General features: G+C 48.7%; 1 protein-coding gene across 3 annotated transcripts in view; it reads right to left on the bottom strand.

The window, feature by feature from the left end:
- The window catches only part of LAMB3 (laminin subunit beta 3), a 48,758-nt gene that overhangs the window by 15,257 nt on the left and 9,869 nt on the right, over nt 1-23,632 (bottom strand). For all 3 annotated transcript variants that reach the window (XM_026661100.1, XM_026661101.1, XM_026661099.1), the window contains exons 4-14: nt 12,517-12,631; nt 11,116-11,189; nt 10,244-10,435; nt 8,852-8,915; nt 8,143-8,336; nt 6,781-6,901; nt 5,836-6,024; nt 5,563-5,718; nt 4,109-4,305; nt 1,298-1,409; nt 534-906 (exon numbers count right to left, since the gene is read on the bottom strand). In XM_026661100.1, the coding sequence (XP_026516885.1) occupies nt 534-906; nt 1,298-1,409; nt 4,109-4,305; nt 5,563-5,718; nt 5,836-6,024; nt 6,781-6,901; nt 8,143-8,336; nt 8,852-8,915; nt 10,244-10,435; nt 11,116-11,189; nt 12,517-12,631 (1,787 nt within the window). The remainder of the gene's footprint in view (nt 1-533; nt 907-1,297; nt 1,410-4,108; nt 4,306-5,562; nt 5,719-5,835; nt 6,025-6,780; nt 6,902-8,142; nt 8,337-8,851; nt 8,916-10,243; nt 10,436-11,115; nt 11,190-12,516; nt 12,632-23,632) is intronic.

Consider the following 23,632-nt stretch of genomic DNA (forward strand, 5'->3'; position numbering starts at 1 on the left):
AGATACCGGACAAAAGGTGTGAGGGGAAACAGAGGCTTAGGCAGGGGAAGGGATTTCTCCCGATCACAGAGGAGGTTGGTGGCAGAGCCAGGAATGCATCCTCAATCCAAGGCCAGCACTGCCTCTCTGCCTTATCTGTCTGTTTAATCATCTGGGGCGATAACTTCACTAGGACGACCTGTGCAAACAATGGGAATGAGGGGCTCACAGTCGGTTCTACCCCGTCTGTGGATTAGGAGGACAGATAGGTTGGCAGGATGAGCACATATGGCAGGACCTCCACATTGTGCGATCACTGAGCCAAGCAGACCTATTTTAAACTGAAGAACAGGCAAAAATATTAGTGTGATTAAATGTGTAGCATGCTAAGTCTGTATGTTGAGCCCCTCTCTAGTATTAGGTCCACACAGGATAAGAGCCTACTACTGCAGCCAGCCCAGGGAGTTCTTCCTTTGGTTCAAGTGCTAGAGGCCGGTATGGGGTTCTTGGCACTGGGAACGGATCATCTGTACAAGTGAGGAGGAGTCCTTTACCTGATTGCTGTGAGCATGCTGGACACCTGACCCAGGCCCTGCTCTGTCACTAGCGGGTTGCCGAGGATCCCCTGGATCTGTTGAACATTGCCTTCCGCTTCCAAGATGCGGGTGCTGAAGCCAGCACCCCCCGTACCCAGCTGCAGTCGTGAGGTGGAGTTTCTCAGGCTGGCTTGGCGCAGGCCGAACCGGCGAATGTCGCTGTCGTAGGTCTGGAAGCAGGGGTGGCACGTCTCGCAGTGGGGGTAGTTGCTGCAGTAACCCCGCTGGCACTGGTCGCAGCGAGGCCCGGTAAAGCCAGGGCGGCAGAGACAGCTGCCTGTGTTCTTGTCACATCCCATCCCCTCCGTGCCCTGGAAATTGCAGTCACACTCTGTTGGGTGGAGAGGGGGAGGTGAAAGCCTGTGACAGGCAAAGCAGTGCTGCTAAATCAGATCCCCATTGAATCCCGCTTCCCCTGCATGGACCCTCTGTGGAAAGGAATTAGAGTGGTGAGCCCCAACATCTCGCACCTTATCCAGGATGCAGAGGGGAAGGCTCTTGCACGGAGGGTGGCAGGAAAGGACCCAGTAGGAGGCAGTACTAGGCACACGGAGGGATGGGAAGAGGAACAGAGAGACACAGGGAGGCTGTTCCAGAGGGGAATGGTCTCGTCTACCTAAAGCAGCAAGGTTTTGAAGTGGTAGGACAAGGGCCAGGAGATATTTTTAGAAACAACAATTCCCTGGTGCTGAAAAACAGTGATAAAAACCGATTGTACAGACCTCTGCATCCTGTCCTGACGTCACCGTAGGACCCATCTGGACAAACCCGCAGCTGGGCAGCAGAGCAGGTACGCCCCGCGAAGCCTTCCCGGCACTGACACTGCCCTGTGAACTGCACCAAGAGAGGCACATCAATGGGGAAACAGCTTTGAAGAATGTCTGTAGGGAGACAGGGGGAAAGCCCTCCCTCGCTTGTTCTTGAACCAGCAAATCACGTCCCCTTGGTAGCAGGACTAGTGTACAGAGTCCCCGGCAATGGCAATCCCATGCTTTCCTGGGGGAGAAAGTCTCATCAAGCTAGTGGGAGTATGTCTCCTGGGGTGGGGAATCACGCTCCCAGCTCAGAGACACCTTAAGAGGCCTGAATCCTTGCAGCTCCTGTTGGCTCGAGAGCTTTTGACAACCCACATCCCCGATGTTTGAAAACGTTGGCCCGAGTCCCATGCTAGCTGTGATGAGAGTTCTCCTCCCCTCCGCGTCTCCTGCACCATGGAGACCAAAGAGCTCTCTCTCCATTATCCAAGCCCTTCTGCTCTGACTCATCAGCTCAGAATCTTTACTAGGCCAAGGGCGAGAAACAAAGAATGTAGCACAGGATTTGATGTTTCTGCCATCGGAAGATGCTGATCTTACAGACTGTAGACAATGCAAATGCAGGGATATTACCATATCTCACATTGACAGTATGTGCGGGGGTGGAGATTGGGGAGAGATCATCAGCTGATTTTAAGGAGGGAGATGTGAGTCCTTAGACACCTGTCCCCACACTGCTCTGACTGGTGACCGCAGCTTGAACCATTCTAGGGGCCCACTCAGTCTCTGAATCACCCTCAGAACCCTGCAGTGCCCAGGGGAATGCAGGAACACTGAATTTCATTCCCCTCAGTCTCCACTGTGCATGCCCAACTCAACAAGGCCCCTTTCCAATGCTTGTATCAGCTGGCAGTCCTCTGCAGCCAATGTCTGTTACTGAATTCATTGCCTGTGCCACTCTCCCAACAAAGGGACTATAATTAAGGGCAAAATACCTGCCTGCTCTGCTTTAAAAGCAGATGCTTTTGCAGGATCATGCTGTCCCTTATCCTGCCCCATACAAGTGCTAAGCTCAGTCTGCAATGAGCCATCCCAAAGGAAAACTCCAATATACAGTCCTTGGTGAGGAAGACCCTCTTTCCTTTACAGGGGAAAAGAATCAACTGACACCCAATTCTCAGGGACGGCTATAATGCAAAAATACAACCTGGGGCTGAGATTGGATTGTGACTCGAGGCTTGGGCTCAAATCCCTGCTCTGCCACAGACTTGCTGTGACCCCTGCACAAGTCACTTAGCCTCCCTGTGCTTCAGTTCCCCATCTGTAAAATGGGGATAATAATCCTCCCTTTGTCAGTATCCTCTGTTTTGACTGTAAGCTCTTCCAGGCAGGGACTGTGTCTTATTACATGTCTGTGCAGCTCCTAGCGCAACGAGACACCAGTCTGAGCTAGTCCCTAGGTATGTCTACAACACAAATAATAAACAAATAACGTTGATTCCAGATTTCAAACAGCCCCGTGTTCGAGATGTTCAGACCTCAGTTTTTTCGTTTTATGTAGGATAGAGGAATCAACCACAAAAACTGGATCTGGGTTCGAATCCTGAATCCTCACAAAGCTTGGCCCCAGTTGTTCGATTTTAGGATCCATCTCCAATTGTTAGAATTGGCATATTTTTCCTAATACATAACCTGAATTTTCCTTGTTCTCCTCTCACTGATTAATTAGGATAATTAGTCCCCCTTCTCCTTCTCCCACATCTTAAGAGCTCCTATTAGGATTTCTTTGCTAAATAGCAGACCTTTAAAATGGCTTAGCCTTGCCCTTGTAATTACTGGCTTGTCTTGCTGCACTGTATGAAGGGCATGATGGACTACAGACAATTGCCGGGTGCTTTAGGGACATGTGATGCAGCCCTTTCCTTAAGGGGAGAGGCAGGTTCCATAGAAAAGCAGCAAGATGAGACCATCTAATAAGCGGTCTCAACTCTGTGATCACTCGGTGGCACAATACCATGTCACCACGGCACACAGCAGGGACACTGGCTTGTGCTGCTGCTTGTGACATCCTCAGCTGTTCTAATAAACCAGCCAGCCCAGTTCCCTTCTCAGAAAGATCCATTCAAGCCAAGAGCAGTGCCAGCAGCATTAACAGGATTATTTTTAGAATTGACTGAAAAACCGTGGGGAAAGAGAGGAAACTGCAAAAAGATGTGCTGAATTTTTTTCCTAATTTTTTTTTCCATAGAAAGTTCATCAACATTTTGAAATTCATAAAATTTCAGCCAGTTCTAATTAATACTATTGCCCCCCCACTTGTCTATCTGTGGAATTTATATGGTCCCCATTACTGCAATATTGGAGTGCCTCGCAACTGTTAATGTATTCATCCTCACAACACCTCGATGAGGGCTGTAATCCTTATGGAGAACCGCAGCATAGAGAGACTAAGTGACTTGCCCAAGGAGACACAGGATATCTGTGGCACAGCAGGGAACTGAACCCAGGTTTTTCAAGTGCTAACCTAGTATCCTGACCCATCATCCCACCCACGGCACCAAGCTAATAGTGCTGTTACACAGCCATGGTCACTACTAGTCTAGATGCAGTTTGACACAGGGCTTTAGCAGTTACCGAAGGGGCAGATGGAGCGCAACGTGCTCCCCGGCAGCGTGACATGCGATACAATGACCCGGTAGCACAATGCCTGTCCACGCCCAGGATTCCCACGCTACTGCTGCCAAGCTAGCTCCCTAGGCTGAAATCTGGGGTCTGTACCTGGTTACACTGGGGGCTGAAGGCGTTACGAGGGTCGCAGTTACACGGCTGACAGCCTTGGCCACTGGCGATCTTCCAGTGATTGGCAGAGCACTGATCGCAATTGGCTCCCACCACGTTGGGCAGGCAGAAGCACCTTCCTGTTTCGTCGTCGCAGGGTGCATCCTGGCGTGTCCCCAGGATGTTGCAGGCACATTCTGAAAGGCAAGGAGGCTTGTTCAGCCAGCGCTGTCATTAGAACCGGGCGATGACCACTCCAAGGCTGGGGGGATAGTCAGGCTGCTTGGGGGGGCCAGATTCCTGAAGGGAGTCTGCTTTAAAGGGGCAATGAGCATGCAGGAAGGGCGCAAGAGGGGGGTTAGTTCAGGGGTCCACAGGATGGCAGCACAGGGACAAGGTCTCTGCTGGCCTTTCCCCCAATATTCAGAGACAAAAGGAGGCAGCTTCTATACCACCTCCCCTGTGCCAGAGTCTGGTGACATCAGTGCTACTTATCTGGTTTAATACAGTAGTGGCCAGTCAGACAATGCACTATGACATTGAGGTTATGACTTCAAAGTCTCTATGACCCTGGGGTCTCTGTTCTCCCCTCCTCAGCCCTATCTAGTGCATGATGGAGATAATTCCATCCAGCCTTTTGCTGATCTTGTTCCCCATGCCAATGACTGAACCTGAGCCCACACTGCCACCTGCTGTAGCACAGATGCCGCCTCACCCCAGCACTGCACTGTCTTTAGCAGCTTCTGAGGCATTTGCAGAATCCAGTGTGAGATGCACATGACTAGCCCTGGGCGAATGTAGATCTGGAGGTCCTGGCTCTGTTCAAATGAGCACCCAAGGGTGTGAGCGCATGACACCCCCCACGCTCCGAACCACCAGCCGGCGATGCTCAGCAGAACAGGTTTTCTCACGAGGTCCCAGAGGGCCCTGCTTGTTGCCAAGCTGAAAACCAGTTCTCTTCCTCAAGACCAGGACACAGCCACTGCAGGGCTGGGTTTTGAAAACCTTCACTGGCCGGGGTTTTGTTCTGCAAGCCCCACACTGAGGCTAGCCTGGAAGCAGATCTCATTCAAAGCTCTCCAGGAAGCCACATAAAAGGGCTGGGTTGGACCCACCTTTCTCTTATGCCCCTGGAACTAGGCAGCCGGGACACACCATGAAGAGGCCTCCGCTCCAGGTTCAAGCACTGACAGACAGCTCAGAGTGATTCTGAATTTACCCAGACAAGTATGTTCCCCCACCACCTTAAAAACCCACCTTCTCTTAAAGCCAATGTGTGCATCTGCTTTCCTAGTTTCATTCGTTTCAAGGCCAGAAAGGACCCTTTGATCACATAGTCTGGCCTCCTGCATAACCCAAGCCAGAGAATTCCCTGTTGCCCCTATATTCAGCCCAGTAACATGTCTGACTAAAGCATCTTCTAGAAAGTGGCAGTAGTTTCTGTGCTCACTCACTGTGGCATCCCAGGGGGTTGGCATTGGTGAGCTGGGTGAATCCGGGCTTGCAGAGATGGCAGCGGTCCCCTTGCACGTTCTCCTTGCAAACGCAGCGTCCGTTCAGAGGGTCACAGCTGGACCCAGGCACCATGCCGTCCGGGTCACACTCGCAAGCTGAAAAACACACACCTTACATAAACAACAGCGACAAGGAGACCACGGAGAAGTCGCTGGGAGTGGAAGGGGCAGGTCTCCCAAGGAGATGGCCAGCGCCCAGGGAATGCCACTTACGCAGACAGGCTTCTGGATGGGTGACATCTTGTCGCTGGTTGCGGAAAAAGTAGGCCTTGCAGCGTTCACAGTTCCTCCCCACTGTGTTGTGCTGACAGTCGTCGCACACACCTCCACTCACGCCACCGCTGGCTTGGTACACAGCTGGGTCAAAATGGCACGTCTCCGAGTGACCATTGCAATTGCACCCTAGAAAGTGAGAACATCGTGTTTAAACGCTGATCATTCAGAAACCACCAGCGGCTGGAGTTCTTCCAGCTCAGCACTAGATGGCACTCGATCCTCGTGCATCACATTCACAATAGCTCTTAACTATATCGTAGCATTTGGAAGTGGGCACTGCCAGGTTGTGTCTTTGAGGGAGGCTGTTGCTGAGGCTAAGTTCCTTGGGGCAGGGATTAAGTCTAGAGGAGGGCTGTCCAGCATGATAGGACCCTGATCCTGATTGGGTCCTCTATGCACCACAGCAATCCTAATATAGCATAATATAAAATAAATAACAGGAGCAGATATTTCTGGGACTGGTTTTGCAAAAGCCATATTGGGATGGTTTGGATCAAGGTCTATTATTATTCTAAACCCCCAAGTTGTTCAGATGAATGGATTCAGATTTTTGCCCCGCTCTAATTATTGTAATGCAATTAGCTTTTTAGGAAGATTCAGAAAATTCTCAGTGTCCAAGTTAGTTCTACCCACAAGAACTTGGCATGCTTTTCCAAGCTGAGCATAGACAGCATGGGGGAGAAAAAGCCATTCACTCTGGGTCAGGTCTACTGGTGAGAGCCACCCATTTTTAGATGGTGATGGGAAATAATAAAATATAAAGGGAATTAAATTCATTGTCCAGCCACAGCCCCAGAGTTACATCAGACAGATTTCAACTGATTTGATGGGTTTGGCGAGGGTAAGAGAGGAAAAGAATGGCTGGACGGTGGACAGACATACTCCGGCATTCATTGGGGTTGCGGTCTTCTGCGGGTCTCCAAGGCTGCTCGTTGTAGAAAGCTGCGCAGCGATCGCAGTGTGGGCCGGCGGTGTTGTGCTGACACACACAGTGTCCGTGAACCTGGAACAGAGACAAAACTTCACACCCTATTTGCTGCCAATCTGTTAGCTCACTGTGACACACACAGTGACACACACACACTGTGACACACACACACACCTCTAGCAGTAGCTACTCCTTCTGGTCCCACTGCTCATTCCCCAGTTAGACTCACCTCTTTTTCCTGTCAGTCTGTGAGGACCAGAGCAGCATGGGGAAAAGCGGCTTATAGGAAATACGTGTAGATATGGCCTGATGCTGTTAACATGAATTCCCAGCAACTACACAAGGTATCTAATGGCAGGGGACTAGTACATATGCCAGCAGGCAGAAGCCTGTATTGGTGAACGTCATTTAAGTATGAAATAGAGAGTCAGCTAGGAGCTTTTGGGTCTCCTGGAGCCAGGGAAAGTGAAGGCTTGCAGTGGCAAAAGGTGCAGTTACACCCTCACTTCACCGCTGTGATGTGCAGCCTGAGCCCTGGTCTACATTACAGAGGTAGGTCGATGTAAGGCAGCTTACGTCAACCTCATTCTGTAAGTATCTACACTAAAATGTTGCTCCCGCTGATGTAACTCGCCCACTACCCCGACTTATCTCCACCTCCGCAAGAGGCGGAGCACTTAGGTTGACGTAGTCAGGTCAATGCAGTGTCAGTGTAGACACTGCATTGTTTACATCAACTTGCCTTTCAGAAGCCATCCCACAATGCCCCACAGTGCCCGTGAAATCGGTGCGAGCGCTCCTGGTGAGGACGTGCATCGCCGATGCAAGGAGCGTAGTGTGGACATGCAAAAGCAGTTTAATTACTGTGGTGGCTGTAAGTCAACGTAACTTAGGTCCACTTAATTTTGTAGCATAGATTTGCCCCGAGTAAGAATCCGTGCAATCAACAAGCACCACTTCGTAGACATTTCTGCCTTCCTCTTTGGGCATTAAAACATTACACACAGTGGGCTTTGCGCTGAGCAAGCAAAAGAGCTCTGTTTTCCTTGGATCCTGTATCATTCCCCCCATCCTCCTAGCTCAGGCAACATGGATCAGCACTGTCCCTCAATTGGCATGGGGCCTGCGTTAAGCAATGTGCAGTGCTCCCTCCCTCCTAAGGGCTGATTGTGCTGCTGAAGCAGCACTGACAGTTCCTAGTCCCAGTGGAGGCCAGGACTGGGGCAGGAGCCCGGTGTTAAAACTAGAACTCGGGGATGGTACTGAGAACTGACACAGCAAAGCACTTGTTTCCTGGTTTTCCCTTGTGCTCTCACCTGCATCATGGCACTGGGGTCTCTGGACGGGGCCCTGGAGGAAGTACAGCGGTCTGCGTGTCCATGGCAGAAGCAGCTTCCCTGAACTTGCATTTCGGTCACAGCATAAAAGGCGTTGGGTGAGCGGTAGCCCTGCTGCGGGAGGCGAGGTAGCTGGGTGAAGTTAACTCTCAGGTTGGTGAACTCTCCCAGGTCTGTATGGGAGAAGAGGACAAATGAGGAGGAAGTAGCGATGAAGTCACAGGCAGGCAGGGAAGCAGGAGGCAGAGAGAACGAGTCATGGCACAACTGGCATTAGCTGGGCCCCTTTGTTGGCACCATCAGGACAGAGATCAAGGAGCAGAGAAGACTGAAGTATTCGCCTACCCATGGGATGTACGTCTCTCTCTATGGCCGGTCTGCAGCATATCTGTGGGATATTGCGGGGGAGGAAGGGAAAGTGTGGGCTGTCCCTGCTCTGTGGGTTCATTGTATAGAGGTGCCAGCACAGCACCTACTACTAGCATTAAAAGCTGCTTTGGAAACAAAGCCCCTCGCAGCGCCACGTCATGCACAGCTTTACAAAGGCTGACTCATCTCCAGGGACCAGCATCCTCCACCTGGTGCTTAGTGCCTACAATCTTCTCCTTTGCAAATCTGTAGCTGGAAGATGCGCAAGCAACCCTGGGAAACCCCCCTCCCCCGGGTATAAATGAGGAAATGTGCATACTACTGATGCTTTGGCTGCGAGATGCGGCGATGCCGGAGGCCAGGTCAAGGGGGTTGAATTTGACCTGAGGAGAAGAACACAGAAGCAACATTTAAGATAGTTAAAGGGAAAAAAAATATGGGTCTTTCTTTTCACTTCCCAACCATCTAAACAATTTAATGCCTGCTCTGGAGTTGCCTCTTCTGGAGAAAGCGACACAGAGTCCTGTGGCACCTTATAGACTAACAGACGTAGTGGAGCATAAGCTTTCATGGGTGAATACCCACTTCATCAGACGCTCCAATAGGTCTGTTAGTCTATAAGGTGCCACAGGACTCTTTGTCGCTTTTTACAGATCCAGGCTAACACGGCTCCCCCTCTGATACTCTTCTGGAGAGTAGCAGTTCCTGAGTACCATGCTGAAGGGCAGGTTAACATTGCTGAGGAATCACCAACAATTCCACCAAAATGCCCAGCTGCCCACAAGTCAGTAGGAGCCTTTATGCTTGGGGAGCATGAATCTTCCCGCAGGACACTCCCTAGCCAGTCTTGCCACCCTGCAGAACATCAGCAGAAGGTTCTCTTCACGCTGCATCTGGGTGATGCCAGGGTCAAACTATAGACTATGGGCAGAGAATGCTACTGGGAAGGAGAGAGGGCTACTGGGGAGTTGAGAAGGTAAAAATGGGGAAGCTAGGTGTTGGAACAATAGATGGTCACACAGCTCTGAGTTTGCTCTGTGTCTGCACAATAAGAAAGTTGAACAACCACTTGGCTAGACCCCCAGAGCGTGTGAATAGGGCAACAACATTCCCGTGTTTTATTAACGTCTGAAGAAGATATAGAGAGTGGAGGTGAGCTCTTTGGTTCGTTAATCACAGAGCTGCACTTCGTTCAACAGCCTGCAGTGGGCATTGTGTCCCTCCCTAGCTTCTCCTCTCCTTTTCAGATCTCCCGGCTTTCCACTTAACCCAATGGGGAAGAACAACTCCCTCCATTGCAGGAATTACTGGGCGAAATTCCATGGCCGGTGCTATTCTGGTGCTCTGACGAGCTGATCATGTTGGCTCTTTCTGACCTGTGAATCTATGAAATGCCAGGGTGGCCAACTCCAGTCCATGGGCCATAAGCAACCAGAGGTTTCCATAATCAGTCCATGCTGTACTTATGTTGAATATGAAGGTGCAGCCCAGAGAAACTACACTTCCCAGTAAGCGGTGCTCCCAAAGGCTTGTTGCTTGGACCAAGACAGAGCATCACATGCTGGGAGCACTAGTTTTCATGGGAAGCTCCTGCATATTCAGGATGAGCGTGGCTGCAGTCTGCTCTATTTTATGGCCTTCTGGGTCCTGGCAGGTTGCTAACCTGGCCCTCCATGTGGACCTAAGGCAACGAGTATCACAGACGTCGTACCTTCCCCCCGTGCAGAGGGTGCCCCTGGTGGCTCCGCAGTTCCTGACAGCGCACATCCTGCCAGCTCTGGGGGGAACCTAGGGGGATCCGTGGAAACGCGGCGGCGCAGTCAGAGGCCAGGTACTGATAGATAGTCCAGGTCTCGCCAAAGTCGATGGAGCGCTCAATCAGCATCCCTGCAGGCAGAGGTGCCTGGAGGAGGGAGGGTGGGGATGAGATCGCAGAAGTGCTGAGCACACACAGAGCAAGAAGCCCATTTTTAATTCCTCAGTCCCCTCTCCCACATGAGGCGCCCCGATTCTCCATGCATCTCCCCTTCCCTCCCCACAACAGAACTCACCCCCTCACAGCCCTACTTCCTTCTACAAAGCCTTCGCCACGTGGGCCAGCTCCCTCTCTGTCCTCTGCCACTAGCCAGAGCCTCCCCTGAAGCCTGCTCCAACTCAACCCCTCTCCCTGTGCTCATGGCCTCCCTCCTGGCTGGTTGGCTGACCTGGTCAGGAACCAATAGGGATGCACAGGCTGCAGATCACTGAGTCACCTCTAGAAAACAGCCAATTATTTCTGGATGAATCAAGAAACCAATCTTACAAATACAGTGGAAGAAGGGGGGGTGGCATGTGTGCACATCTGTGTTTTTTCACACTCCGTTTCCAAACACACTTTTTAAAGCAATAATAAACCAAGCTCTGGAAGGAGCAGAATATATATTGGTGCCTTCGTGCCCAGGCGGAGACATTTGTTTGCCTGTTTGTCTCATCGGGAGCCTGGAGGGGGCTGTGGGTTTACATTCTCCTCTGCTTGCAAGGGCCCATGGGCCCCTCCCAGCACAGTTTATAACCCACTAACTAAAGTGCAAGCTGCTCACGTACCCTGAAGTCCAGCATGATGCTGCTGAGCTGGAACTTTTTGTCGAGATCCAGCTGCAAGGAGACCTGGTTCACGTCTGAGGAGACACAAAAGGGCAGTTTTCAGAGCTGCAGACCTCAGAAAAACAAAACCTTCACCCATCAGAGCCAGGTCATTGTAACCTGCTCAAACCAAAACCCTGTTTGCGGAATCCACAACCCTCATCCTGTCATTTCCATCATTATTAGCCACTGCGGCCTCTTGGAAATCCACTGGCATCCTTCTGGTGAAAAGCTGGTGCTTTCTAAATGGCTCTCGTTCGGTTTGGATCAGCGATGGGGTCCTACCGGAGCCCAGAGCCAAACCACCACTTTGGGAATGTTCAGGTCCAGATCCAAATCCACAACCAGAGCTGATCTTCCTGGAGCCAGATCCTCGACTGGTGTAAATCAACAAAAATCCATGGATTTCCGTGGGATTCTGTATACCAAAGGTGAGTGTGAGGAGTTTCACTGTTGTGATTAGAGCTGGTCTGGGATTTTCTGATTAATTTTTTTTTTTTTTTAATCAGAAGATGCCAATTTGTCAAAACAGAAACTTTTTGTAAAAATGTATCCGTTTGGATTAACATTTTGTTGGGAAGATTTCTCAGGTGCAGGGTGGAATTTCAGAAGAGTGGAGAGCCACAGAGACCCACCAGAACAGACAATAGCCCAGTGCAGGGAGCAGGGACTTGAAGCTGGTTTCTCAACCCCACTTTCCTACCACTTGTATAGAGAGCTATAGATATGGTCCTAGCAGACCATGTGCCAGGGTTTCTTCCCTGAAATCTTTTAAGGCATCCGTAATGAAAACTCGTAATTATTCTAATAAGCTGCCTGTAATTTATAAAGCAAGCAATGCTAGCTATATCTCCCCAGGATATCAGTGATCACACCCATAAGTTCAGGGCTGGTGCTACCATTTAGGCAAACTAGGCGGTTGCCTAGGGCGCCAAGATTTGGGGGCGCCAAAAAGCGGTGCCCCCAATTTTTTTTTACAGCGTTCCTACGCCCCCTCCCCGAGCACGCGGTCGCCGCTCCACTTCTCCCGCCTCCCAGGCTTGCAGCGCCAATCAGCTGTTTGGTGCCGCAAGCCTGGGAGGGGAGGAGAATTAGAGCAGGGGCGGCGTGCTCGGGGAGGAGGCGGAGCAGAGGTGAGCTGGGGTGGGGAGCTGCCGCACGGCTCCCCAGGGGAGGGAGCTGCCGTGAGGGGGGGGCCTCAAGGCGGGGGGGGAGCTGCCGCAGGGCTGGGGGGGGGGCAAGGTGGAAGTTTCGCCTAGGGCGCGAAACTTCCTTGCACCGGCTCTGCATAAGGTGTCCATGAAAGGCAGCTGCAGCTTCTGGGATGGATCGGAGCAGCTTGGAAGAGAATCCGGTACCTACCATTCTGGGACTGCCACCAGCGCATGTGTCCTTTGGGGGAAAGTACGTTCTCCACCCGGTGACTGTTGTGAGTATGAGGCACTCGGGAGTCGCATCGGCAGCATTTCATCCTCCACTGAAAGGAAAATGGAGGCAAACATCAGATCCTGACTATGGGCAAGGCCCTGCAGACTCTGTAGCAAGTGGGAACGAAATTCTGTTGCAAAATCTCTAGATTTTGCAGCACTCTGGGCTATTTCTATAACCTCACTGGCAGGAGGACACGAGATAAACCCATATGTTCTATTACATCGGGTCTAAGAGAACATAAGTGAATAAGTACCATCTCTTTGCTCAGATTGCCGGCCACCACCAAACCATTAAGGGAAAACAGGGTTTTCCAGCATTGCACCATGAGACTATTGCATTGAGACTCAAACAAACCACCGAAGATTGAAAAGTGGTGCATAAGATTCAGATAAATGGCCACACTCAAGAAGGCAGCTTTCCACACACTCAATAAACAACCTGTGAGATTTGGGCCAAAGTTTTCAAAAGCAGCTGCTAATTTGGGGTGTGTTTGTTGTTGTTGGGAGCCCATCTTGGGCCTGATTTTCGGAGCAACTGTGCAGCATGTTGATGCAATGGCTTCTGTAAAGGCTGGCAGTTGTCAGCCATCTCCGAAAGGTGTCGGAGGTTTGCTCTGGCGATGCGTCCAAGAATTCAGCCCAGAAATGAGACTGTAAATCCCATGAGGTCAGGAGGGAGGAAGGGACTCCGTTTTTCCAGTTATTTATTTGTATGGTGGTTGGGCCTGGAGACCCCCAATCAGGGACCAGGGCCCCATAGTTCTGGCCACGATACCGACACACACACAAACCGACAGACACACGCACGACAATCCCCGCCCCAAAGAGTTTATAACCCGAGTAGCCCGAGTTATACTTAGTCAAGCCTGCCTCATGGCGTGCCAGCTTTTTTATGGAATTTGTACCTGGAGAGGCTGATGGTTAAAGCTCACCTGGCTTTCCCCTGACCTTGGGGGCTGTTCCCCCTGCACTGAGCCTAAAGGCCACTCTGACTTACACAAAATGCCACCAATCATCAGCATGGCACTGGGCTATCCCAGTCACTCCTTTCCTCCAGCCACACCTGCAGCCTGGCGGGAGAGTAGCATAAGAATCCCTACCGCAGCTCTGTCTCACCAGAGAATCACCACTTAGACAGAGGCAATCTTCCCTGGAGTGGTTCAGCTGGATTTAGGGCCCAACTACACAAGCAATGCAGCTGCACCGCACCAGGAAATGAAGCCCAGTATGTCCCTGTTTAGCTACGAGCTCTTCAGGGCAGAGAAAAGACTGCAAAGCTGGTCTGTTATCTTCCACAGTGATAGATGCCTTTGGGCCTTGCCCATAGCTGACGGCTGCACTGGATGGGCTGAGGGACGTGCAATGTGTAAAGCAGAATTCTCAGTAAGGAACTCAGGGTGACCACAGAGCAAGTGTAATAGGCGCCTATATAAGACAAGGCCCCAAATATCAAGACTGTCCCTATAAAATCGGGACATCTGGTCACTCTAAAGCAACTAATCATACTCCTGCTCTCTGCTTCCCATGTTACATGAACCACCAACCCACCTGGGTGGTGGAGGGGGATGTTGCCGAATGGAACGCTGAAATGAAGCACGTGGCGGGTCAGCAGATGTAGCAGATCTGTTTGGTCCTGCAAGCTCTGGAGCTCGGGTTGCCAAGCCTCCAGGATTGTCCTGGAGTCTCCAGGAATTAAAGATTAATCTTTAATTAAAGATTATGTCATGTGATGAAATCTCCCGGAATACATCCAGCCAAAACTGGCAACCCTCTCTGGAGCCTTGGCTCATACAAACTCCAGAATCCTATTCTGCATGGTGCCGTGTTGTCTACACAGCACCCCTGGGCCCCCTTGTGACTGGCATGATTTGAATTTGTTTTGACAGATTTGAAGCATGTGGGGAAGGGGGGTGCAGTGTGTTTATTTTGACGTTTTATACCCAGGAGACAGTACATTTAAGACTCAACTTAACACCTCTGGGTTCTGGTGTGTGGTAAATGCAAACACAAATCTTAGCCCGAGTGTCTGTACAGAGGGTGTTTAGATGGTGTCATGATGTTGGTGATGAATATATATCACTCAAGCTGGTCAGGAAACTATGTATTTCTCCCCCATAAAAAATGTGGGGATTTTTTGGTAACTGAAAACCAATTTTTGGGTTGGCTACAAAATCCCAAATATTTTAGCCAAAACCTTTTTTTTTTTTTTTTTTTTTTTTTTATTAAAATTTTTTTTTTCAAAATTTTTTTTTTTTTTTTTTTTTTTGGTGCAAAAAACTTGTTTGCAACAAAACCCCATTTTTTGACTACAAAACTTGTTGTTGAAGAAATTCTACCAGCTCTAGACACAAGTTCTCAGTGTCAGTGAGCCTTTTCCACACAATCCAGTGGGGCTGTTTATTTGGGTGAACAGAAAGGCCTTTATCTAAAATGCTACATCTTAGTCCAGCCTCTTCTGCTCCCTCTCCCTGTCAGCGGAGCAGAGTGCAAACAGCTTAGTGGGTGAAAGGTTACTGGGTGGAAAGTCAAGCGGACCAAAGTTCATCCCTTGAGAGTGTAATTCAAGAAGCAAACTGACACAGCAGTCAGGCAATGTGGGGTATGTACAAAGGATCCATTACAGGCTGGTTTCTAGAGATGGGGAGAAACAGGGACTTAAGGGGGCCCACAAATATGCAGGGAAAGAGCGATCGGGCAAAGCTAACGCCGTTACTTTTGGAAAGCCTTTTGGGTGAAGCACGCTTAGGCTTGGCTGTATGTATATGGAAATCCATGCAGTAGAATTTGATGGAGGGGAGTGATAGGGTCAGGAAATAGGATAACAAGGTTTGACAGAGCAGCAGCAGGGCTGATGGGGAAAATTGGTTTGCACAGGAGGAAATACTTTACAGAGGGGGTAATACAGTTGTAGGCGGATATCCCAGCTGAGATGGATGTTAACATGGTTGACAGAATGGGGCTCAGATACTGTGGTAATACGCATGGTATAAATGCCTGGATTAACAGAGGTACGAGGACTGATGTAGAAAGGGCATCATGGAGAGGCCTGGCGGCGGGGAGGGGACGATGGCTGGCAGGTATTACAGCTGATAGAGAGCAGGCAAAATGAGACTTCCATTAGAGAGCTCTCAGCCATGCTTGTAGCGGGTCCATTGCTTCACACTGACTCAATAAACATTCTAGGCTTCAGAGTGACACACAGACCGACTGACAATCCTGGAATCTTTGCATATAGATCCTCACATGGTAGGTCAATGCTATTATCTCCATTTTACCGGTGGGGAACAAGGCCCAGAGAGACTAAGCGATGGGGTCTGTGGAAGAGCAAGTTCCAGGCTAGTGTCGTAACTACTGGACCTTCCTTCCTCTCCTCCCTATCCCATAGAGGGATGTGACTTATCCCTCAGTTTGGGGTATAAACAAAGCCGAAAACTCAAAGGAAAATCCTTACCCAAATCTGTCATTCGTTGCCTGGGTGTATCAGGAAACACATGAAGCCGAGCATGGTTTTGAATGGAAAACCATAAATCAGCCCTAGATTTATTCAACACTGGGCCCAGATTTGCTTGAAAGTTTCACAAACCTGAGGTCAGATTAAGGCCTGACACAACTCTGCTGAAGACAATGAAACTCCAGATTAACAGAGCTGCAGCCTCTTACACCAGATCTGAATATAGTCTGTGGCTTGATTTTAATTTGTAATAAAGTCCAAAACCAGGTGAGTTGCAGGTAGATCTGGGTTCCACTAAGATAAGAGAGCTATGTGGATATTGCAAACGGTGGTTCTGTGAATATTCATTCCTATTTTTAAATGGATTCACTTCAGCTGTGTTTGCATCCTTTCTGTTCACTTTCTGCAAATATCCTAGCACAGGAGTTTACTTGCAGGAATATTTGTAGAAACAGCCAATTTTAAACTAATCTTGTAAAACAACACAGAATGGTGCATGTATTCAGAGCAGCTGCAGAAGCAGCGAAAGCAGGACTGCTTCCCTGGAAGGAGGGAGTAAAAGGGTGCTCAACCAGAGAAATCCTTGTCCCCAGCACCCCTTGTACCAGAGAGCTGCCCCATGCTCTGGGTAAACGAGGACCCAGCTGTTGCCCTCCTACCCCACACCTTGGGGGGTAAACTGCACAGTGGAACCAGCCAGAAACTCCAGCCAGTCGGAGCAGCTGCAGAAGCAGGCAAAGCAAGGACCTTCGGAGAAGTCTCTCTGCCCGATACCGATTGGCTGTTTGCTCCAACCCTCGCCCTCCATCTCCCTCACAATCTTTTCCCCTTAGCTCTCTCCATACTTGACCCTCTTCTCCCCTGCGCTCTTTACCCGCCTTCCCTCTGGCATCCCCCCTCCCTTCACTTTTCTTTCCAGTTAGACAATCTCCTCCTAGTTAAACCCACCCCAAAAGAGGTTGTGGAACTGGACACGCCATTTGCCACCATCACATTGTTTGCAATACTTGTGTGTTACACCCCTTCCCCCACCCCAGGTCTGTCTGGTCTATGCGGATTAGATGCTCTTTGGAGCAGTACTATTCTGTTTTTGTACAGGACAGTCTTGGTTGGTCCTCAGGCACTACCCTAATAAACATGTTTAATAAGAATAAAGCAACCTTAAAATGCATAATCATGAAAGTTCCCTGGTAGTAAGAGTTACGCTTACCCAGTCAGGGAACAGAGAAATACCATGTGTCCAATAAAAGAATTCAGATTTCAGATTCTGATTACTCATAATGTACTTCTCACCAAGAAGCTACAGACCAGGGATTATCTGCAAAAATTAATGAACAATTTCCAATCAAGATTCAACATGAGAAAAGTTCTCAACGTGAGAAAATTTCTGATGCGACCACAGAGAGTCCAAGGGGAAAGGAAGGGTAAATTCATCAGATAAATTATTCATTAGGAATTATGCACTCAGCTTCGTTAAGACCGTGTCACACAGACTTCGGCACAAGTAGCTTCTAGCAGCTAAAACACAATGCTAGGTTTTGGCAATCAAGCTTTAATTGTTTTTTAAAACACAGCTCCACATAAAGCCATGGTAAAAATGTCTGGGTCAGACTGAAACCATTGAAGCTCAGCTCAGGAATCACTGAGAAGCTGTTTCCTAAGCAAAGCTTCTGTTTCAATTTACTGGCAAAGGCTCCCCCCTTCCCTTGGTGCTTCAGTGACCTGGAGCTCTTTAAATCCCACCTGTTTTTGCTCAACATAACTGTTACTGTGTGAAAGGTCTGCCTGCTGCAATCCCAGCGGAGGCTGGCATTGGCCGAAAGCAACGTCAAGCCACTTTGGCTGAGTGCCGCGTGCCTCCCAGCCAGACTGAACACGTCCGCACTTGGAGACTGAAATAATCGTTACATGAAGCAGCAGCCTGGAGTGTTGAAATCTCACTCGCATTTTAAAAAAAAACAAACTATTTTTTTGGAAAGCTAAAATTAACTTTGGAAGCGAAACCACATTTCGCTGGCTCGGGACAAATTGGGTAACTTTTGCATTGCACAAGAGCATTTTGCCATTATAGAGACTTGGGCTGAAAGCAGAAACTATGTGTCTCAAAGTTCCCCAGGACAGAGGGAATTACCGGATATCACAATAGAACTGTTGATTAAAAGGAGGTTTACCCAGAAAAATCCTCCTTTTTCTGTCTACTTCTCTTTCACTGCACTGTCATGGCTTTCAATATAGATTCATTTAGGGTGCATTTCCCATGCTATGTGGTCTAGTGGATAGGGAATTAGACTGGAAGAAGGAGATAAAGATTCTGTTCCAAGCTCTGCCAGTGACCTGCCATGTGATCTTGGACAAGTCACTTCACCTTCCTAACTTTCTGTTCTGTCTACTCAGATTGCAAGCTCTTTGTGACAGAAACGGTCTTCTGCTTTGTGCATGTACAGTCTCTAACATTGGGGGCCCCGATCTTAGTTACAACCACTGTGTGCTACTGTAATATAACAAGTAGGTTCTAGACTATATAACAGTAATAATCCCTTGCGATCCTGGGCTAAAGAGTGTTATAGAAATGCAAACCCGTTTATAAACATTAATTCATTTAACCTCCCCAAAAAGCAATTTCAGGTAGGGGAATAATAATATCATATTTCACAGATGAGACCTTAGGCACAAAGCGGTGTTGGGACATAACCGGGCTTGTGGATGCAGGCACAAGTTGAATTGAGGGTTTGAACATGAGAAGTTGCACCTCTAACCAGGTTCTCAGATTCACGACAGCAACTGAATTGGGAGCATACAGATGCAGGCACAAGTTATGCTCACAAAAGGAGACCGAGGGAAAATTTGCCCCTGACATTAGATTGGAGATTAGATATCTGTAGATAGATTGTATGCACTCAAGTAAGGACATAGAGTTTGTGTGGGGGTATCAGAGATGGTGTGTGTGTGGCTGGTTTTCACATGTTCTAAGTGAGTGTAAGTATTTACATGCTTTTGTGCTTTGTGAGAGTGTTCAAAGCAGTAACTCTTTCACACAAAGGCAAAACTAAGCTGTTGCAATCCTCGCTCACCTCCACTTTGGTCTCATTCTCCGGTGACTTTGTAAACCAGCTGCTGCTTATCCTCGCGCTGCGGGGTAGGGGTGGGGAGAGGTTATCAGGCCACTTAGAGAATTTTAAGCTGACAGACTGACCAGAAATATTTTAAATAGCTCTAGCTGCCAATGTAATACTGGCTTACAGCCCCTAAAAATAGAACTTCCTGGTGCAGAAACCAATCTAAACTAGAATGACTGATCTCTCAGCAAAAAGGGAAAACTTCCTCCCCCGCCAGCCCCCTCTGGCCATAGTATGGAGACCCATGACTCCTCTTGACTTTATGGTCACGTTTTTGACTCAGCTTCTAGAGGCATCAATGTCAGTTTGGCTGCCAAAATCCAGCTTCCCCTCTTGGGGCCTTTCATGAGGTCTATTATGGGAACAGTTATTGCCGGTCTGAGCTTTATCTGGGGAGAAGCTGAAAGACTGCAGGGATTATTTTTTTTTAAACATATAGGCCTGTCAGGAACTGTAGGAGTAGCCAGAATAAGTCATGTCACGACAAGGGCTGCCAATAAAGCTGGGTTACGTAATATATTATATTATGTCCATATATTTTAATTCCCCATTAACAACAAATATATGGATAAGTTATGCCAGGCTGGATAGTCTCATTACACCCGTAAAGCACCCCATCAAACCATAGACGCCCTAAGCTTTTCAACAAAAAGCACTGAAGAAATATTGGCCGATATGCTGTCCGTGTTCCAGCTCCCAGGATTCAAGTAGGCAGCTGAACGTGAAAAGCAACCCAAATCATTACATTTCACATCATTTCAAGTCAGAACCAGAGGTAAGGCAAGGAGGACAGGGTCAGGTTTGGCAAAACCATGGGTGATTTAGATCCCAGTTTGATTTTATCTAGCCCCAAAGTCTGAAAAGGGATGGGGGAAGAGGAATGCCTGACCAACTTGATCGCCTTCTATGACAAGATAACTGTCTCTGTGGGTATGGGGAAAGTGGTGGACGTGATATATCATGACTTTAGTAAAGCTTTTGATACGGTCTCGCACAGTATTCTTGCCAGCAAGTTAAAAAAGTATGGATTGGGTGAATGGATAAGGTGGATAGAAAGCTGGCTAGATCATTGGTCTCGACAGGTAGTGATCAATGGCTCCATGTCTAGTTGGCAGCCAGTATCAAGCGGAGTACCCCACGGATCTGTCCTGGGGCCGATTTTGTTCAACATCTTCATTAATGATCTGTAGGATGGGATGGATTGCAACCTCAGCAAGTTTGCAGATGACACTAAGCTGGGGGGAGAGGTAGATACGCTGGAGGGGAGGGATAGGGTCCAGAGTGACCTAGACAAATTGGAGGATTGGGCCAAAAGAAATCTGATGAGGTTCAACATGGACAAGTGCAGAGTCCTGCACTTAGGATGGAAGAATCCCATGCACTGCTACAGGCTGGGGACCGACTGGCTAAGCAGCAGTTCTGCAGAAATGACCTGGGGATTACAGTGGACGAGAAGCTGGATATGAGTCAACAGTGTGCCCTTGTTGCCAAGAAGGCTAACGGCATATTGGGCTGCATTAGTAGGAGCATTGCCAGCAGATCAAGGGAAGTGATTATTCCCCTCTATTCAGCACTGGTGAGGCCACATCTGGAGTACTGTGTCCAGTTTTGGGCCCCCGACTACAGAAAGGATGTCAACAAATTGCAGAAAGTACAGCGGAGGACAACAAAAATGATTAGGGGACTGGGGCACATGACTTATGAGGAGAGGCTGAGGGAACTGGGCTTATTTAGTCTGCAGAAGAGAAGAGTGAGGAGGGATTTGATAGCAGCCTTCAACTACCTGAAGGGGGGTTCCAAAGAGAATGGAGAACACAGATGACAGAACAAGGAGCAATGGTCTCAAGTTGCAGTGGGGGAGGTCTAGGTTGGATATTAGGAAACACTATTTCACTAGGATGGTGGTGAAGCACTGGAATGGGTTACCTAGGGAGGTGGTGGAATCTCCATCCTTAGAGGTTTTTAAGGCCCGGCTTGACAAAGCCCGGGCTGGGGTGATTTAGTTGGTGTTGGTCCTGCTTTGAGCAGGGGGTTGGATTAGATGACCTTCTGAGGTCTCTTCCAACCCTAATCTTCTATGATTCTATGAATGTATAAAGGATTTCAGCTTTGCCCTATCTGTAAATAGGCAAAGTGACATCAAAACCCAGGGCGAATCAGATCTGGGACCTGTTTTATCCAAACCCCAAAGTTTGGGGCAACTGTATACCAAGCGGCGCTTTTAGTCAATCCCTTGCAAAAACACCTACCTGCCCCATGATTCCATCTGAAGCCATAATTCTGCCCAGGCTCGTTACAAATTAGGCTTACATTTGCTGAGGTTTTGGCAAGCTTTCCAGCAAACCTGACAAACTCTGGAGTCTGTAATGACACCCGAAACCAAGCAACATTCACTCTCACTACTTACGGAATTTCCCTAGTAACCTGAACAAGAGAAAACAGTTTTGTTATTGCATACGGAACAACTGAGTTGAGCTAAGTAATTTGTCTTCTGAAGCTAGTACTGGCCAAAAATCATTGCTGTCTGGAAACCTGAGTGAAGTCTGTTAGGTGGCTTGTGACTGATTCTTTGTTGGCAAGGTGGGACCGGTAATTTATCTTTTATGGGACCAACTTCTGTTGGTGAGAGAGACAAGCTTTTGAGCTTACACAGAGCTCTTCTTCTTTGCTGGCAATCAAAGCAGAGGCCAGGGACTGAATGGGCTGTAGACACTAAACTCCCCTCTGATTCCTAGTCTTTCTCCATCAGCCTCGCAGCTGAGCCACGCTTTCTGGAATAGTGCAGGAAACTTGCACTATTGCTTCTTGTGCTCCACATAGTTTGTGGATAAGCTGATTCCACTGCTGGACAAGGTACAAGGTACCACTTAAATCAAGGAATCGGCTTTGCTTGTTCCCAGTGGACCCACCCTTGTCTCGGTGTTGTCTAAAGGTACTACACTGTGCCTTTCCCCGAATAAATATTCCAATGAGACCGTGGCTCCCGCTGCTGTGACAAGTGTTACGCTGCTCTGAGCCTATTTCATTTGGGGTCTGATTCATTGTCATATTGAGAGTTTGGCAGTTTAACCAGATGTCACTCAAGGACAAGAGCACAATCTTTTCAGGATATGGGTTATATATTCCTCCTGGGAGCTTAATCATCTGTATATATTTTAGCATAACTTCCTTCCTGCTTTCTCACAGTAAACACACAGCTCCACAGTGGAGGTTTATCATAACCATTTCTAATCAAGAAACATGCCTAGTGGCAAACACCCATAGGGTATCTGGGGACAGCATGAAGCCTGTTCTCAGCAAGAACAGACATGTGGTGCATACATTTCTAACCACCTCAGGCCAGACCTGATACCCTTCTTCCTGGGGAATAACACTTTACCCCAGGAATGATTCCTTCCATTGGTTTCAAGGATGAAAGGGGAGTGGATTAAATAAACAAAAGTCAAGTAAGAACACACATGAGGTTTCCCTTCGAGCACGTATCAAAACTAACCAAGGGCATCATTTCCATTTAAAAGGGAAGCACATTTAAAACAGGCAGAAGGAGATATCTGTTCATGAAACGTTAACCTGTGGAATACTCTGCCACTGGATGCTAACAAGGCAAAAGTTTCAATAAACAGGTAACTATTCATCAGAATGAGATTAGCTCCTACAGTTACACTAACTATGATAAACATTAGAGGCTCACATCTTTGATTATAAAGAGTAGCTAGATATAATTGAAAAGGCATATGCAAAACACTAAAGTGGCAGGATATATTCACCCCATGATCAGGGTGTGTAACACTCACATACTTTCCAATAAGTTTCAGATATTGAAGGGAGAGGCCCCTGTCTATCCACTTTAGGCATTTACATGGGCCCATCACGGGCTGGGAAGTAAGGCACAGAGAGGCTAAGAGTTGTGCCCAAGGTCGCACAGGAAGTCTGTGGTAGAGCAGGGACCTGAACTCAGGTCCTAGGCTAGTGCCCTAACCACAGGGCCATGCTACCTCTCCAAAAAGGCCCCTAGTAAGGTGCTCATTACTCATCTCTTACTGCAATAAATTTTCATTTCTACCATAATCTGTAAATGCCGCTGATTCTCCTGCCTCACTGCCATGGGGCGACTATTGACAATCCTTGACTAAACAATGCCAAAGGCCTGCTAATGAACTTCTAACCCCTTTCCTGCTCTCTGTTGGAGGTCAGCAGGTAGACATTGCATGACTGGAATCAAAGGTAAAATACCCTGCAAGCTGCCAGGGGCACCTGCTGGACAGGTACCTCATAGGTAGCTATCTCATAGAAGTGCCTGGGTCTAGTTAGGCGACACTCAGTTCATTAGCCTTTCTGAAAAGCAAACGTGTGGGCACCTGTTTTCAGGAGTGCTGCCAGCTTTTTCGCCGCCCTCGGCGGCGGAAGGTCCCGCCCCTGAAATGCCGCCCCCAACAGAGGCGGCAGAAGGTCCCGCCCCCGAAATACCGACGACGACCGGG

Source organism: Terrapene carolina, unplaced genomic scaffold (genome assembly GCF_002925995.2).
Source record: "Terrapene carolina triunguis isolate 2854851 unplaced genomic scaffold, T_m_triunguis-2.0 Scaffold926, whole genome shotgun sequence".
Taxonomy (NCBI): Eukaryota; Metazoa; Chordata; order Testudines; family Emydidae; genus Terrapene; species Terrapene triunguis.